This window comes from Aedes albopictus, unplaced genomic scaffold (assembly GCF_035046485.1).
Source record: "Aedes albopictus strain Foshan unplaced genomic scaffold, AalbF5 HiC_scaffold_352, whole genome shotgun sequence".
In the NCBI taxonomy this organism is placed as follows: Eukaryota; Metazoa; Arthropoda; class Insecta; order Diptera; family Culicidae; genus Aedes; species Aedes albopictus.
This window is the reverse complement of record NW_026917147.1, coordinates 10,121-26,120: the sequence shown is the minus strand read 5'-3', so window position 1 is coordinate 26,120 and position 16,000 is coordinate 10,121. Positions and strand designations below refer to the sequence as shown.

The following is a 16,000-nucleotide window of genomic DNA, read 5'->3' as shown; positions in this document are numbered from 1 at the left end:
CTTATCACAAACTCCCTAGGGGCAACGTACAGGTCAGCAGATTTCAAGTTTTCCACAAATTTGTATTCTGTTTCTGTTCCGTCAAACATTTCGAACATTTTTTTGAAAATTCGTTGCCCTTCCATAGAAAGTAGACCGGATATTTGCATAGTATTGACAACTTCTTCTAGTGGCTTCAAAATTTGTTGTTGTACGTCATGCTGGATTTCAAATACAATTTTCCTCGGTAACACATTTACACCTAACCATTTTAGGTTAAAACCGATACTTAAATTACGCATCTGGATCTCTAAGGCCTCAATATCTATAATGCAGGGTTCTTCATCATTGCCCTTCGTAGGTGTTTCAGTGTCTTCTTTGGAATCTTTCTGAACTTTAATGGTAGATTCACGGTTGTTCGAATGCGATGGTTGTGCTTCGGAATTGGACATTAACCATTCGTTTTGCGGTGTTTCGTCGATGATGTTGATGTTTTGAAGATCATGGTCGTCGTTTAAGTGTTGTTTGAAATGTCTGAAAAATGATGCTCGTACGTTGTAGATGCGTCGACAACTTTTGAAGTTACACGTGTATGCGGTGATTTGCTGATGGTGTCTCCGTAAATGGTCGTATAATCGATCGATGGAATTAGTTTGCCACGAGCACTGTTTGACAATGCACGTAATCATTGTGATGGCTGTTTCTGTCGTATGGCAGCGCACAGACCGGAAATAGTTGCCTTGTCGCTGACAGGATCAAAATCGAGTAAGAACGTGGCAAGCAAATCCCACACTGCCAACGAATGACGCGGGAATTCGATGTTGTAGGCTTTGTATATCTTCAAGCAAATGTCGAGAGCTTTCAAAAAATTGGGTAGTTTGTACGACACGACGTTATTCCACACAAGGAAGCCGGTGGGTTTTTTCAACTCGCCATGAACCAGTATGAAAGGAGTAGTCTCTATTCCTCTCTCGCGACTCCTATCGAAAAAACCGCGAAGAGTATCGTTTAGTTCCGAGAGATCGTTGATATGAATTACCACACTTTGCCGCGTTTCGAGAATAGATGGCTTCCACCGTCGTCTACCGGAACAGGTGAGATGAGGACTTGGCAGAATATGTGCCAACAGCGATACGGTGATGAGGTTACGAGTATCTACGAAAGAACATAGTAATTAAAATAAAGCAATTGAGGCTTTTATTTTTCATACCTTCACTTATATCATCATCATCAAGCAGAGCGATGAGATGCTTTCCATCCACGTCCGTTACTTCGGCATTTAATACCGGTCGAATTCCTATGAATAGTTCCGTCCAACGGTTAAACAACAGCGTCTCTTTTGCGGGATATTTATGTAAAAAATCTATCTGGACTAACTGATAGCCTTGATGATTTCGCAGAGTTGGATACTCAGCCAAAATCGAAGCACAAGTCCAGCTGAGTTTTTTTGATAGTTCCAACGTCCTCAGTTTACTGGTTGCCTTCCACTTTTGCTTCACTTCTTCCCACTCATCTTGATTGTTGACGAACCAGGCCTTAGTTTGTTGGTACTCGGATTCTGTAAAATAAGACAAATTTTATTCGCTATTCTACAGAGAACTTCTAAACGCCTTTCCATGAACTACGTAGACTCTTAGGGGGAAGGAGGGGGGGGGGGGTAGGTTGTCTGGACAAAGTTCACACTCCATATAAATTTCATTTTTTTTTTTTTTGTATAAACAAAAGTCTACGAGGGGGGGAGGAGGGTGGGGTTGAGGTTTGACTGCGGTCTGAGATGGCAAAAAAGTCAACGTAGTTTATGGACAGCGCCTAAGCTCTATAGTAAATAAATGAAGTTTATAATTTACCTTGCTCTTTTGATACAATCTGCTTTACATCAAAAGGCTTTACTCCGGATGTTGACGGTTGCTGTATGTCATTTTGGTTATCCACCGGTTCTCTGTAGTTGATGTTCCTGTCATACAGTCGTCCCTTGGCTTGTTTCCGCAGTTTGATTTTCTGACCGGCACTGTTTTTGGTAAACGTCGGTTGATACCATCCGTCCTGGTAAAAAGAATAGTTACAAATTATCAATATATAGTCGTTCCTTTCAAAAATGGTTTACAATTGGGATTTCGGAGCCTATTTTAGAAAAAAAAAAAATCAATAATAAATTACCTCTGGCTCGCCTGGGAATAGCTTTCCGAGTTCCGATGCCCTCTGCTGCAATTCCGTTGGTGTTAGCTTTTCAAATCGGTCCTTGAAATCGTCGATTACTAGATGAGTTATTGCTTTCTTGTCAGCTCTTGTCAAGAATGTCTGCTTTTGGCACTTTTGCAGGAGAACTCGGCCTTTCGATGATGAATTAAGCAGATAACTTGCGGTGCAACCTTCTCTAGCAATCTTTTCGTTTTGAGTGTGTCCTTTTTCCGGCTGTACTGAGGCCGTCGGACAGTCCGGCGATAACGGCGGTAATCCCTATGGTACATGAAAAGAAATTACGATTATTGACAAAAGTGTGGATTTTAATAAACTCGAACCTGAGCAGCTCTCCAGTTATTCAATCCGTGTACGCATTTTGTACGCTCAGCCAGATATGGCGGCGGAATCAACTCCTCTATTTCCTTCCGCTCAATGATCTGCAGGGTTTCAATCGTGTATTGATTCTCTGAAAAAAAAGTAAACAATTCAATTTAGCGCACAGCCAAATGTAGGATGAATTTCTTACCCAAAAAAACATTCACAATTTCCTCAGAGAGACCGAAACTTATCAGTAAGTCCACTACCGCGTCACTAACTTCTTCGACTTCCAAAACAAGCACTTCTTCTGATGACGCCATTTTGAGTTTTGAAAGAAATCTAGATGGATCCAAAAATGCTGCGTATACACTTGTAAAACAACACGCATACATTCACAGATTACGCTTGTATAGGTATTTTTTTGGAATCAAAAAAAAATTTTTTTAAATCAACAAAATACAATTTTCAATTTTACACATTTTTTTTTTGAATCAAAAAAACATGGGTGTTCAAGCTTTTGCAGTCAAAACAAAAACAAAAATTTTTGCTGCAACAAAATTATATATTTGAAGCCGAAAATTTTTTTTTTTAGAATTAAAAATTATTTCAATAATTATTTTTTTTGGTTAAAAAAGGTCTCTTTTCTCTGCGTGTAGTATTAGTACCATTACATTGCAATAATTGAAAGAGAAAGTAAACAAAGAGAGCCTCTCAATTGCAGATAGGACCTATTGAAATGTTTGGCTTGATATATGCTTCGTCTTGGTAGAGTTGATCGTCATGCCGATCCTGGTTGTCTCTTTGAGTGTGATTTTGGAGGCAAAGTGGAAGAACCGCTTTTTTCATTCGGATCGGCCGCGTCGTCGTCGTCAATTTGAATGTGCACATCGTCGTACCCCTGTGCAGTTGTAGCGGTTCAGTGTGATTTCAGAGAAGAGGCCAGTTAGTGGAAGACAGGAATAGGATCATTCATTTCCAAAGAGTTACATTCACTTGCTACTATCTCAGTTCAGAAGCATGCTATCAAAAAACAATGTATGGATGAATTTAACCTTGTAATTTTATCTGAAAGTTTGGCGAATAGCATTAGGGTCGCACACGCATACCGAAGTCGTGAGCGAGCTGTGAAGGCAACTCTCCACGCTGTGAATGTAAATTATATTCACGCCGTGGAGAGTTGCGTTTGCTGCCTTCTGTAGCTTTCCATATTGATGCTATACGCTAGTACATTGTTCTACAAAGTTTCAGGTAAAACAAAAAAGAAAAAGTGTTTCATACAATGATTTTTGCTACGATTTTTCTGAAACGAGTTAACGTTGAACCATTTGTCATTGAAATCATTGCCATCATCAAGAATTTAAAAGCAGTGTTCTCGTTCAAAACAAAAGATTTTGCCATGAAAATGTATTCACTGCATTCCACATGAGGAATGGAATACAGTGAATATATTTTCATGGTCATTGTTTTGATTTACATTGAAAAAACTGCTTTTCGTTTTCCGAAAAATGATGACGGATGCTTGAGCCTTAACAGCAAGTGAATGTAAGTGATTGCAAATGAATGATCCCGTCCCTGGTGGAAGATGTTGCAGCACATACGCACGGGACACTTCAAAGGATGTTTATTGGTGATCTCGTTCTATTTTATCATAATAAATAAGGCCGTTACAAATATTTATTTCACTTTTTGTCCCACCACTCTTTGGCTGGTCGAGGGGGGGGATAAAAATAATAAAGCATTTAATCTAAAAAATATTAAAAACTCATCGGATTTGTTAAAGAATGTTTGGAAAGACCCGATATATTGATGAATATTTTTTTATCTGCCCCCTCAAAATGCAAAATCCAACCAAAAATTTTTGAAGGGGGGGGGGGGGAGACAAAAAGTCAAAATAAAATTTGTATCAGCCTAATGCTAAAGGATGTATAAAATTCTGCTTTGGTTTTTGTGTATTTATCTAACAGATATTGAAAAGTTTGTCACATCATGTGTCGGCGCTAGTTCCTAATGCACATTTAGTTGATAATATTTTTTTTCTTTCATTTTTTTGCATTTACACAAAAAAATTGAGTGGTTCGTCATCTTCGGTCGACATTTGTAATATTTTAGTCAAAATGAATAAATGTTTTGATTCAAATAAAGGTTGCATGAATCCAAATCATGGGACTTTCCCTCTCCCCACTAACAAAAACTCTTTCCCGTGACAGTCGTGGAGAAGGTGATCTCGATCTCGGTCTCTAGTAGCAACGTACATCACACTAACATTCCTTCCCTTCCTCGATGACCGTAAGCACGTGGCCGGCGCCGTTATTGACAAACAAAGTTTGGAATTCTCGCACTGTGCACATTGAGAGCGGTAGCTCCTCCCAAGCTCCGTTTGTTTGTTCCTTGTGCAATTTCAATTGTTCTGGTCAATCACGGAGTAGCAACTACGAATTGTACGGTCATCTATGCTCATGCTCATGCCTATCCTCGTTGTCTCTTTCTTCAGAGGAGCATAAGCTTCCTGCACTGCCCTACGATCGATGCCGATGAGATCAATGTCATCCGCAAAGCCGAGGAGCATGTGTGACCATGTAATGGTAGTGCCATTCCTCTGCACGCCAGACCTCCTTGTCGCTCCTTCGAGTGCAATGTTGCAACCCTGCTTCAATCTATCCAAGGTCACAAACGGGGTAGGCTAAAATCTGATTTGTACTTGGATTTGCATCAATTTAGTTACTTGGTCCCCTCTGACTTAACGCCGACCATATGGTATATTTCCTGATGTTTATATCACTGCTCACTCCATCTGAGATTCTTCCTCCTTTTAAGAATTAAAATATTTAAGATTTTAGCAAATGTAGTGTATGTTTGGCGCTTGCAAAGCAAAATGCTCTGGAAAGCAGTATACTATACAGTATACAGCTATCAGTGGCGTCGCGTAACCTCACTTTTTACCTGTGCACCGACCCTAAAACTTGCAATTGCAGGGGATTTATGATGAAAATCGAAATAGAAATGAATGAAAGCTTCTATTCTCGTCATTTTCTAATTATTACAAGCAAATTTGTTCAAAAAAATCATGAATTTATACTCGGTGCACAGGTAAAAAATGAGGTTACGCGACGCCACTGACAGCTATAGCTTTTTAATATACCGTTGTGAGGGATGAGAATGGGTCAAAAATACACACTTCCACATTCATTGTTCAATAACTTTTGCTTCTTTGCATGAAAAAGTCCTTTGATCACTGGAATGTGATCTTTGGTAATGCGTGCACAATTCGTCAAGTCGAGTCGAGTCGTCAATTTTCCTTAAAACTACAAGTGTATAAAAATTGATTCATTCTCACACCTTCGAGGGGCGTCCACTAAATTTCACTTAACGAGAAAAAACGTGACAAGATTCATGTGACATGTTGTGATTCTTTTGAGAAAGACGGCAACTATTTGACCATCTATATATGATTTTTTAAATTTGCCTCTAAAACTTATTACCATTTTTTGTGCAGTTGCGAAATCATCGACTGAATTCTAGAGGAACTCAAAAACTATATATAGTTTATATATAAATTGCAGAGTCAAAAAGTTCTTGTTTGTTTGTTTTTTTTTCTGTCTAAAGTGTTTAAAAGCATTTTGAAGAATTTTCTAAAGAATTTCTTTCAAGAAAGGATTTTTTTTGGAAATTTTTGAAGATTTTTTGGAACTTTTGAGATTGATTTTACATACTTCGACAGCTTACGATTTACCCAAGTAGGAGAACACCAAAGCTGTTGATACATTTTTTTAAAGGAAATCTTGCATAAATCTAAGGCAGATTATTTTGAAGAGTTTCAGTACGAAACGAATCCATGGCGAACTCCTGACAGAATTAATAGAGAAAACGTCAGTAAAAATTTATGGATAAATTGGCTAAATAATTTTCCCAGCTTCGTCTTAGATTTTTAAGAAATTTAATGGGAAATTTTATTGGAAATTATATCAGAAATTCCATTAAATTTCTGCTAGAATTCCCCTTCCTTGAATTTCTTCATATATTCCTCCAGATAATCGTAACTTTGGAATTCCTTCAGAAATTTCTCAAGGTATTCCGCCGGAAAGCCTGCCATTGGCGTTGTACAAAATTTATAAAGAATTATGGGAATTCTTCCGGCTTTCATATGCACCGGATATTTCTACAGGTATTCATCCAGAGATTCCTGCATAATTTAATTCAATAATTTCATCAGGAACTGTTCCAGAGATTCCAATAAAAACTCATGTCGACATTTCTTCAGGACCTCTTCTTGGCATTAATCCATTAATCTTCATCTATCTTCTGAGAAATATGTTGATTAAACTTCAGAAGAAATGTTTGGTAATGTTATTGGAAAATTCAGATAAAGCCAATTGGACTAATCACCGAAAATTGTTAAAAAAAGGTCGTTTGAGGATTCTTGAAAACCCCTGAAACTCAATTAAGTATTTTAGACGTCAAATTTCAGATGAACAAAAAACCCAGAAAAGAAAATAAATAAATAAAAACTGTAAGATTCGTGAAGAAATTAAAAAAAAATGACTACATACAAACTTTTGCAAATTCAAAATGCACAATTGTCATGGACCGCCAATCTGGATGCATGCCAAGGGAGCCATGGGACCACGCTACGGCTCTGCCTACTTCACTGCGATTGTTTCTTCTTTCGGCTGTTCTATCACATTCAATTGTTATAAAGAAGGCCTTCTATAAAAAAAAAGTTCAACCATAGGGCACTGCGTGAAATTCTCTCCTTCCCTTTCACTCTTACAGAAACTTTGTAAACAACAAGGCCAAGAAACGTCAAAATCCCATACAAAATCAAAACAGTGCAGTGCCCTATAGTTAACATTTATTCAGGCAATTGAAAACACACTGTGTGTTTCTCAGGTTTGAAGCATAACATTCTGAAAGAAGTTATACCGTAAAACGGGGCAAATAGAAACCTATAGAAACACCTTCCAGCATACTTAGGCAAGTATTGATCTGCCGGTGGACGCATAAATGTCACATGTGCAAAAACAGACAATCGAGAAAATCGCGTCCAAAGTTCGAAAAAGTAAATTGCCTCAACTATGAAGCATAAATGTCGAATCGTGTTCTAACATCAACCAATTTTGAATTTGAGCACTAGTTTTTGTTTTAGAGCGATTTTTAAATTTCATAGGATTTCCAATGAAACGTGACGTTTATGCGTCCACTTTTCAGAATGTGACAAATCGGCGTTGCATTTTTTCAACCATTTTTGGAACAAACTACCTATTTTTATTTCCCTATATGATAGTACACCACGATACATGATCATTAGGCCGTCCCTATTTTTGCAAAAGTTGGAAATGTTAAAAGTTCAATATTGCAAAACGATCGTTTTAGCTAAAAAAACATTATGACAAAATTTGAAGTCCGTATCTCATGGCTAAGTGGTCCCCCACGGGGCCTAAAGTTCTAAAAAATTGTATGGGGTCAAAAAAATCATGAATTTTTTTCGACGAAAAAATTACACTATTCTACTAGAATCGGTGATTTTAGGACCCTAAAGGGCCAAAAATGTGCTCAGAATTGCGATATCTCTTTTCGTTTTTGAGTTATCGTACAAAATATGGGAGGTTTACTCAGGGATTTCAAAAAATGGTCAAAATGTTCAATTTTAGGTAGGTTTTCGTCAATAACTCAGAAACGAAAAGAGATATCGCAATTCTGAGCACATTTTTAGCCCTTTAGGGTCCTAAAATCACCGATTCTAGTAGAATAGTGCTATTTTTTCGTCGAAAAAATTTCATGATTTTTTTGACCCCATACAATTTTTTAGAACTTTAGGCCCCGTGGGGGACCACTTAGCCTTGAGATACGGACTTCAAATTTTGTCATGATGGTTTTTTAGCTAAAACGATCGTTTTGCAATATTGAACTTTTAACATTTCCAACTTTTGCAAAAATAGGGACGGCCTAATGATCATGGGCTGCAAAATCTCAATATTGACCAATCCAAATTCCTGTGTAGTAGTGGTTTGTGTTCAGATTTCCCGTGTTAATCTATCTGTAAGAACTTTGTAAACATCTTTTGTTCTCACGTATATGAATAGGCTTGCAGTAGGTTTCGTGAGACTTTTTTTGGACAACTCAATTGCCAAAAATGTACATGTGACAATTCGACACTGATTTTTCTTTTGGGCCTAACTGACATTCTCGAGTTCTCTTCATCGATCCTCTCTTTGTGTTATCACAGAATGTGTATTAAGTTTTCCAAAGATTTTTAGGTTGAAATGCGAAGAAGACGATTACATGTTGCAATAGAAACAAAAAGAATAATGATTTTGTTTGTATTCATCAAGTTATTAGCGAAAGAGAGAGTCGACGAAGAGAAATCGATCAAGTCAGTTAGGCCCTTATGGAAAATCATTGTCGAATTATTTTCATTTCATTTTTTTTCATTTCATTTCATTTTAAGGTTTGTTTTAGTCTTAACATATATACGCTTTTTCTTGGACTGAGATTTGGAGATCCTTTCATCAGTAACGTTTTTCTTTCATACATATGGCGATTTAAATTTAACTCTATAACACATAATTATCTAGAAAGGAGAAATCGAGGGAAAACCTTTGCAATGTGACAATTATGCTTCCACGGGCAGTGATGGAATGGATGGAATTCTATTGCAAGGGTCTCAACTTTGGGCCCCATCTCTCTCTTTTATTGATGTAACTAGGATTCAAAACCAATTTTTATTTCCATAACTTATTTATTTTATAACTTATGAGGTTGCTTGTTTCTATTCGCCCCGCAATGGGGCAAATAGAAACAGTTTTAAACAATTTTCATTTTTTTTCAATTTCAAGACAGAAATAGCACAGACAAACAGACGTAACACTTCGAACATTTTTCGATTCAAATCATAGTCACGGAGACATATTCGCCAAATGCTAAAATGACTAAGTTTGACCGACCATCAACTAGGAGGCGGTAGTGAGCAAACGTCAAACTCGAACAAAAACGATGTGAGCGCCACAGGTGGGTAGTTGGCCAACTATCAAATTTTGAAAAAGATCGTTAAATCGAAGTACGATGGGAAGTATCAGAGTGTTACGTCTGTTTGTCTGTGGAAATAGCTTTTAATTCATATGAAACTCTAAGACTAGTTGGATCGAATCCCACTCCCGACATACTCACAAAATGTGGGTTTCTTCCTTCGGAAGGCAAGTAAAGCGTGGGTCCCGAGATGAACTAGCCTAGGGTTAAAAATCTCGTTAATACAGAAAAAAAAATTCACCAAGTGAAGGAAAAATTGTCGAATGTCGAAAAATACTTTATGCAATTCAGTATCATAATTTATGTTTTATGTAACTCATTTTGGTATCATAATGGCCAATTTTTCCGAACTGGTTCATTATGCAACAGAAATGAGTTGTATAATGGAAAATAGTTGTATAATGTTCATAATGCAACTCATTTGAGTTGCATTATGAAAAAAATCATTGCATAAAACGTTGTATGCAACTCGTTGCAAAACTCGATTTTTTCAACACTCTTCGTATTTATCCAACTCGGCAAGCCTCGTTAGATAAATGTACGACTCGTGCTGAAAAAATCATCTTTTTGCAACTCGTTACATAAATAACTATTAATCTTTGAATACATACCAAATCGATAAAACGCAATTTCAATGGCTAATTTGCCTATAAAATTTATAGTATAAATCGATACTATGTTATTTGTTTCTATTCGCCCCATTGTTTATATTCACCCGTTTTACGGTATCTTTTTTTAGCCAGCTTCTTAGCTGTTTCTTCACACTGTTTCACACTTACCGCAGTCATCAGATAAGCGACTCTGACAATACTCTAGCTAGCATAAGGGCAACTACTTACCTCCTATATTGCCACTTTTACCTGAACATTATTCTTGGCACGATTGGTGACGTACAGCCACGAAATTAACAAATTATAATAACAATAATTATTTCCACAATTCTTCATAAAGGAGATAAATTTATTCAATTCAATAAATTTACGAGTATACTTACTAGATCTTCCATATTATTTCGAATCGAAACCGAACGTAAAGTCCAGATCGAGCACCATCACCTCACCGTACTTGTCAGCGTATGCCCTATCGTACACTCGAACTGTCCCCGAGGACTTTCGTTCCAATCGTGTCCCTCCTTTACGTCAGGACCCCAAAATACCGGACCATACCGTACGCGATGACAACCGGTTATCGTCCCCCATATACCGTGTCTCTATCGTCCTACCGGCTTATCGAATGAACGATCCACGTGAAGCGCTATCCAACGTTCATCAATGAGTTAATGGATATTAGTACTGCGCTGTGACCAACAGATTACATGTAGGGGATCATTCTAAATGATACTTACCGTTCTGTTAAAGGATTTTTACAAATGCTACCGGATTAGCGCTTCGCGTTCAAGCGGACTAACGTGAGAGCGGAAGTACACCTTCGTACAATCGATCGACCTTTCGCGCCATCGCGTAACGAAGTATGGGTCCATACCAAAAGGGATTTCGGTTGAAATGTATTGCGATAACGAACTAAGCTGAAAAAGAGCATCATCGGGAAAGAGAAACCAAAATTACAAAGCTACACACTAAAATGAAATGAAACACACATGTACACCGATTAGAGCGCACATTCACAGAAATTATTTTGCACAATTTTTCTTCATTATACATCCAATATTCAAACAATGTTAAAGGTCAATCATTGAAAAGGCTCGGCTTGGTGTAGCCAAGTTCGTATGGTTAGAGTCCTCATGCCCTGCTTAGAACTAATGTTTCAATTTCAAAACTTCTGTTTGAAATAATTATTTCTTCTTCTTCTTGCTCTTGTTCTTCTTCTTCTTCTTACGATCGTCGTCGCTGGAACCGGAAGCGCTGCTGTCGCTGTCCGACGAATATTTCTTGCTTTTCTTGGACTTTTTCTTGCTGGAGGACTTCTTCTTGCTTTTCTTTTTGGAGCGTTCTTCGGAGGAGTAGCGGCCCTTTGGTGATCTGGAACGGGAAGAATCCGAAGAAGAGTGACGCCCTCTCTTTTTAGTGTCCTTCTTGTTGTGCCTTTCGCTGGGTACTGCTGTTTTGGCCTTGGCTGGAGACGAATTCCGGCGAGCCGGCGGTGGTGGGCTTCTTGAGTCATCACGGCGATTTCGGCTGCGATCTGACGGTGATCCGGATCTACGCCGATGCGGAGATCGACGCCGATCGATTGGGCTTCGATCGCGACGACCCGGATGACGATCACCGGAGTCGGCGGATCTCTTGCGGTGATAACTTGGACTGCGAGAACGTGATCGCGAGCGAGAAGATCGACGACGATCACGAGATCGCGATCGACGCGATTGACGACCTCGTTGGGGTGATCGTGATCGACGGTCTCCACCTCTGCCACCGCCACCAAGCCGACCAGCTCCCCGGTTACGTTTTATGAAACTGGTCGGATAGGGACGGTTCTTGTAATCCAGCTTCCCTTGAACGACTCGGATGTCCCGTCCGTTGCGTTCCATGTGATAAGCGGAATTAGTCTCCGCTAGCTGGATCCTTTTGTCGCGGGACCGGCGGCCACCGCCTCCGGCACCTCCAGATTTTCGCCACGGCGAACGTCCTCGTCGGCCACCGCCCCGGAGTCTTCCCGGACTGCGTCTACGCCTTGGGCTGCGAGATCGCGACCGCGATCGTGATCGTGATGAATCCGAGCCGGATGACTTCCTCAGTCGGCTGGGGGCTCGCTTCCGACCCTTCCGGACGTCTTTGTAATCGATATCCTTGAACGATTTCTTGTCGCTTCCGTCCAAGTACTCGATCCCTCTACCCTTGCCTCGCCAGCGAATTTTGGCCACCGATTGAGAAAAGTCCACATGAATACGGCGATCGTCGATCAACACATTGTCCATCTTGAAGTACGCACTCTCGCAGGATTTTTTGTCCTCGAATTCAATGAAAGCATACTGCAGCGAATCACCGGAAACCTTATCTCGGATCACCTCACATCCCTTGATCTTCCCGAACCGGCTGAAGATAATCTGCAAATCGTCATCCGTCGTCACCGGGTTGAGCTTGCAAACAAACAAAACATTCTCCGGTGGAGCAATTTCTGCATCCGGAATGTCCCCGACAATCTCTAAAATCGTCGCCCTGGCCTTGGCTTCCTTCTCGGCCAGCATTTCGGCAATTTCCTCCGCCGTTTTCCCCTCGGTATCGTCGATCTCCTCATCAGCAGCAATCCTCCCACCAGCCAGTCGCTCCGCCGATGGCGACGGGGACCTACTTGGCTCACGGAACCCTCTCGGATCATCGAAGGGATCCTCCAGTACCACGGTGTGCGTCACCCGAATATCCTTATATGGCCGATGCTTCTCGTCACAGATCGCCTCGTTCAACTTCCGTAGCACTTCATGCCCCTCAGTAACTTCTCCAATCACAACATGACCGCCCCCGTCCAGCGACGCCAAATCCGGCCCCAGCGTGAAGAAAAACTGCGATCCAATCAGCCCCTCTCCGGCGCACACCATCGACAGCAGTCCGGGTTCGCCGTGTTTGATTTTCGGCACCGCCTCGCCCTCGAAGTACCGCTTGTGCTTCCCCTCCAACACACCCCAAATCGAGGATCCCCCCTCGCCGGAACCAGCCGGATCGCCCGCCTGAGCAATAAATCCATGTTGAACCGTGTGGAAAAGATTAAAGTTGTAGTACTTCAGCTTGCACAGCTTCAGAAAGTTCAGGGTCGCACGGGGACGTTCCTTCAGGTACAGGTCCACCGTGATGTCGCCGATGGTCGTTTCGATCACTACGGCCATTCTGCTGGCTTCACTTCACACGCGCCGATATTTACTGTTCTTTGTTCATTTGCGCACCAGCTGGACACAATTTTCCACAACTTCAAAACACTCCGAATGTGAAAATGCGTTTTATATTTCCTCCGAAAGGAAGCAGATTGATTTTTCCGATTTTCCGCTTTTTCTACCGTCGTCGAACTAGTTCAGCTGTCAACCACTGCGGGAAAGAAAACATGCGTACTCGCGATGTGTGTGTGTGTTGGTGTGATTCCAAAAAGTAGCGCAAATCTAAAGGGCAGGTCAAAATAGTGTGAACCGACACACCAAATTGAAAAACTCAAAATTAAGCTTGAAATTTAGTAATTTAAAATACGTAATATGTAAATTCCCGAAGCTTCCATAGTCTCTGCTGTGAAATCCTGTGACTACTAGTATTTATATCAACGTAGGTACACACTAAGATTCAGATGTTCCAGCTCAGTAATTTTTTCACTGAGTTCAGTATTTTTTCCATCTTCCCGCATAGATTTTTACAATTCATGTTATCGTACATATCATATGCATTCAATTCACTGAATGATAATGATATAGATAGACATACTACTATGATTGAATGATAGGGTTGGACAATTTGGAACTATTCAATCACAGACAAACAGACGTAACACTCTTCAAAACGGCTTGGCACATGCATTTAACGATCAATTCAAATTTCATTTGATTTGCGCGATCGTTCCACCAGATGCGCTAGTATTCGATCGCTTTGACGTTTGCCAATGTACACGTTGCTGAATTATGCAAACGAAAATTACAGGCAATTTGTGTAGTAGTGTGTGTGTCAACAAAATGTCAAATAGAAATTCATCATGGCCGACAGTGTCGCGCGCGGTTCTACCAACAGGTGGCAGTGTGCTCATGAAAATGACACCGGGCAAAAGTTTTTGATGAATGTCCTCTAAGAGTTACGTCTGTTTGTCTGTGATTCAATACTTTTCCGGTATCATAGCACAAATGATAATGATACATCTAATAATAAATATATGATTGTCTATAATCTTTTTTTCTTCATAAATTTGAAAATATAGCACTTTTTTACACTAATAGATTGCAAATTCCCCAATACTGCCCTTAGCAAGAGTCGCAAAGCATTTGTTTTCGTTTCCGTGTCACTTTTAGAATTAAAAAAAAAAAACTTGCTATGTGGCACCAGCATTTGGCACCAGCTTCCTTACGGGGCGAGAAGTACGGTATTCCTCTCTGCCGATATGGGCAGAATGGGAAACTTCATCAGGAACTTCATGCATCATACCTCGGGAGGAATCTCCTCTATTCAATGCAATATGCCAATGCAATGGCACTGTGTGCATTGGAGGCCCGATCGGTGGACACTGTATAGGTGCGATTTCCTAGTTAGCGAACTCATTGGCAAACAACTGAACTAACTTACCCTGTTTATTTTGATTTCGGATGTTCCAGTTCCAGCTACTTTCATATCATTGGCTTTAAATAACCCGCGAGCACCGTGTTGATATGGTCCACAGGCACCGTGTGAAGCAAAATGGGAATCCCAGCACCAGTCACCAGTTCGAATCGCGATCGTAGCGTAGCACTCAAAGCTAAAAAAAACTTTCAGCGCAAAAACAACACAACATGACGTCACGAACCTCAACCTCGCTATGACAGCAGTGGAAACTGCAGGGGTGTATTTTTTTTCTTCAAGTCTCTATAGAGTTATGAAATATTTCAGATTTGTTTTTATTATTCGGTCAATCGTTAAATAAATGATAAAGTGATTATAACACGAGTAATATGGCAAAATTTTTGTTCGCAAAAAAAGCCATTCTTGAATGGTAACTATACTTAACAACCCATTCGGTCTATCATTGAAACCGCGAATATGATAACTCTTATCATTGGTATGATTCATGTTTATGATATTGTATCATACATTTTATGTTACCCCGTATAATCAAAAAACGACACGCTCAATCACAGCTTTATGATACAGTTTTATTCGGGTTTTTACTGAGTTTTCAACAGCAGATTTATCTCGGTACACTCGGTAATCGTATTTACCGTTCACCAGTAACGATATTTACCGTGCATCAGCAACTTATGACAGTTTGTTAGCTGAGCTCGGTAACACATTTACAGAATATCTGCAAAAGAAACAACCGAGCGTGCCGAGTTAAATCTGCTGTTGAGAACTCAGTAAAAACATTGGAAAAATACCGAGCTGATCTTAGTGTGTAGGTAGGTAATGATCATATAGTTTATTGCATTGCTAACTGGACTGCGACAGAGTGCGGAATCTTAAATAAAAGTGCGATATTGCATCAAATCGTTCCGGTGTCTTCACCGCACTTATTCATCATGAGCTAATGAATAAGTGCGGTGAAGACACCGAAACGATCTGACACCAAATCGCACTTTTATTTGAGATTCCGCACTTCCTCGTCGCACTTATAACTGCGCAATGCGCAATACCTAGATCTCTATAGGTATATAGGATTACTGCACGAATTTATGAGCCTCTGCCTTGCACCAGATACTAAACACTGAGCAAGACACTGAGCTATTGTGAATGAAATGGCTGCAGTGATCCCGTCGTGGACTCCACCGTTCCTTCCTCGGTTCCTTCAGCACTTGGGAAATCCACCGGATGCTGGGTGTCAGCACGACGACTGTTACGACTGTGAAAGCTCGTCACTATTGTCGCCGAGATTGTCGCTATAAAAGCGA

At 40.1% G+C, this 16,000-nt stretch overlaps 2 protein-coding genes across 2 annotated transcripts; both read right to left on the bottom strand.

The window, feature by feature from the left end:
* Positions 1-6: 6 nt before the first annotated feature.
* Positions 7-3,128, bottom strand: LOC115269427 (uncharacterized). The gene is made up of 6 exons (XM_029878162.2): positions 2,687-3,128; positions 2,499-2,626; positions 2,137-2,436; positions 1,827-2,022; positions 1,190-1,537; positions 7-1,134 (listed from the first exon to the last, which is right to left on the bottom strand). Exons 1-6 carry the CDS (start codon positions 2,868-2,870, stop codon positions 665-667), a joined length of 1,626 nt encoding a protein of 541 aa, XP_029734022.2. The 5' UTR covers positions 2,871-3,128; the 3' UTR covers positions 7-664.
* Positions 3,129-11,131: 8,003 nt separating this feature from the next.
* On the bottom strand, positions 11,132-13,492 carry LOC109428908 (peptidyl-prolyl cis-trans isomerase-like 4). Its single transcript, XM_029868812.2, has one exon. The coding sequence runs from the start codon at positions 13,277-13,279 to the stop codon at positions 11,294-11,296; it is 1,986 nt and encodes a 661-aa protein (XP_029724672.2). The 5' UTR covers positions 13,280-13,492; the 3' UTR covers positions 11,132-11,293.
* Positions 13,493-16,000: the final 2,508 nt, after the last annotated feature.

Bases quoted from the DNA above. Each gene is read 5' to 3' on its own strand.
- LOC115269427 (XM_029878162.2), bottom strand. From the start codon at position 2,870: ATGTATGCGTGTTGTTTTACAAGTGTATACGCAGCATTTTTGGATCCA. The intron at 2,627-2,686 runs GTAAGAAATTCA...CTTTTTTTTCAG, and splicing joins AATTGTGAATGTTTTTTTGG to AGAATCAATACACGATTGAA. The intron at 1,135-1,189 runs GTATGAAAAATA...GTTCTTTCGTAG, and splicing joins TGATGATGATATAAGTGAAG to ATACTCGTAACCTCATCACC.
- LOC109428908 (XM_029868812.2), bottom strand. From the start codon at position 13,279: ATGGCCGTAGTGATCGAAACGACCATCGGCGACATCACGGTGGACCTG.